This window comes from Phalaenopsis equestris, unplaced genomic scaffold (assembly GCF_001263595.1).
Source record: "Phalaenopsis equestris unplaced genomic scaffold, ASM126359v1 Scaffold196207, whole genome shotgun sequence".
In the NCBI taxonomy this organism is placed as follows: Eukaryota; Viridiplantae; Streptophyta; class Magnoliopsida; order Asparagales; family Orchidaceae; genus Phalaenopsis; species Phalaenopsis equestris.
Window position 1 is genome coordinate 1 of NW_018216156.1, and position 1,458 is coordinate 1,458.

Consider the following 1,458-nt stretch of genomic DNA (forward strand, 5'->3'; position numbering starts at 1 on the left):
AAAGAGCATATATACATAAGCGGAAGCCTAATGGCCTATGTAAGAAAAACCAAGGGACCCATGGGCGAAAAACCAAATTGTCATTAGTGGAAGACTAAGGGTCTAGTATCACAAGACTAAACGTCCACTACTGAAATACCGAATTACCTACCTGACTATGTGCAATCCCCTAAGTTGGGGTTGAAGGCCAACCAAGCAAAGGTTGCCCGAACTAAAACTTATCAAGCCGAGCAGTAATATTGACCCGCCTCTCATCATAACTCAATTCAAGGGAAGCATGCCTGAGCAACTCTCACATACGCCCCTGTGAACCCCCATCTGGGACCGAGAGCTAGTTATCACATAACAACACAAAAGCTTGTAGGATTACCTCGTTGAGGGGTAAGCTACATGTCAGATTACATTAATTCAACATATGTCTGATAGCCTAGGCTTGCTATGACATGAGTTCTTTGTCCTTGTGTTAATAATCGACAATCATACTAATATAGTCGACTGCAAAAACAAATCGGTTGAGCCAAGTCTCGCTAACTTGAAGACCATCGAGGGCTGATTAACAGCTTTAATACAGCTCAGTATAATAAATATGTCTTGCCGAACTCGGATCGACTAATTTCAACCGATCAAGTGAGTGATTGCCGAATCGTAGACAAATACATGTAAAGTACTTAAAATATGATGCAACACTCTCATTAAAACAAATATAAATATATAATTTTCGTGTATTGTACCCTTCTCTCATATAAGTGGAGGATTATTTTCTCTAATAAAAAAATAAACTACTACTCATTAGTGTACACTTCTCTATCACCATCACTCTCTTTTATTCAATATTTTATTCTTCGGGTGAGATTCAAGCATAATGTAAAAATTCTATTATTAGAAAAATGTGTTCCATGAATTCAACTAAAAAAAATAAATAATATAAATAAAAAAATATTTATAAACTAATTTTATTTGCAAATTGGGGAAGACTGAAAGCGGTGGTAATACAGAAAACGCCCACACCGACCGGGCGTGCCTCCATCGTTTTGGGTGCAGAGGTGTACAATCTTGACGCCTGTCGTGTCCGTGCTTCGGTTATCCATTCGCCGTCCATCTCGCTTTTTAAGTGTTGAGCCAAAGGGGGTGGTGGAACTGTGACGGGCAGAGGCTGAGGTGATAGGCGGGGCAGAGAGAGTTAAGAGAGAGGGGTTGGAGGAGAACCGAACAGGGTTCTTCTGCTTCCATTCTGGTAAAACTTGTAGAAAGGAGATCCGGGATGTCGGAGGGGAAGCCGCTTGTGGAGCTTCGTAAGGGGGTCAATGGACTCGACAAAATCGTGCTGAGAGAGGTTAGGGGGAGCTCGGCAGAGGTGCGTTGCCTTGCTCGATCTTTTTATTTTTCTTGCTTGTTTATTTTGAAGTTTAGATCCTTTTTCTAGGTTCCTTCTTAGGTCAGTATTTAGGTTTTTTTTTT

The 1,458-nt window shown here is 40.8% G+C and overlaps 1 protein-coding gene across 1 annotated transcript; it reads left to right on the forward strand.

Annotated features, from left to right (window-relative positions):
* Positions 1–972: 972 nt before the first annotated feature.
* On the forward strand, positions 973–1,357 carry LOC110035119 (putative glucose-6-phosphate 1-epimerase; the record flags this gene model as incomplete). The annotated part of the gene is given in 1 exon segment (XM_020739359.1): positions 973–1,357. A coding segment is annotated over 1 exon segment (96 nt), but the record flags the coding sequence as incomplete, so codon positions are not given.
* Between the last annotated feature and the right edge of the window lie 101 nt (positions 1,358–1,458).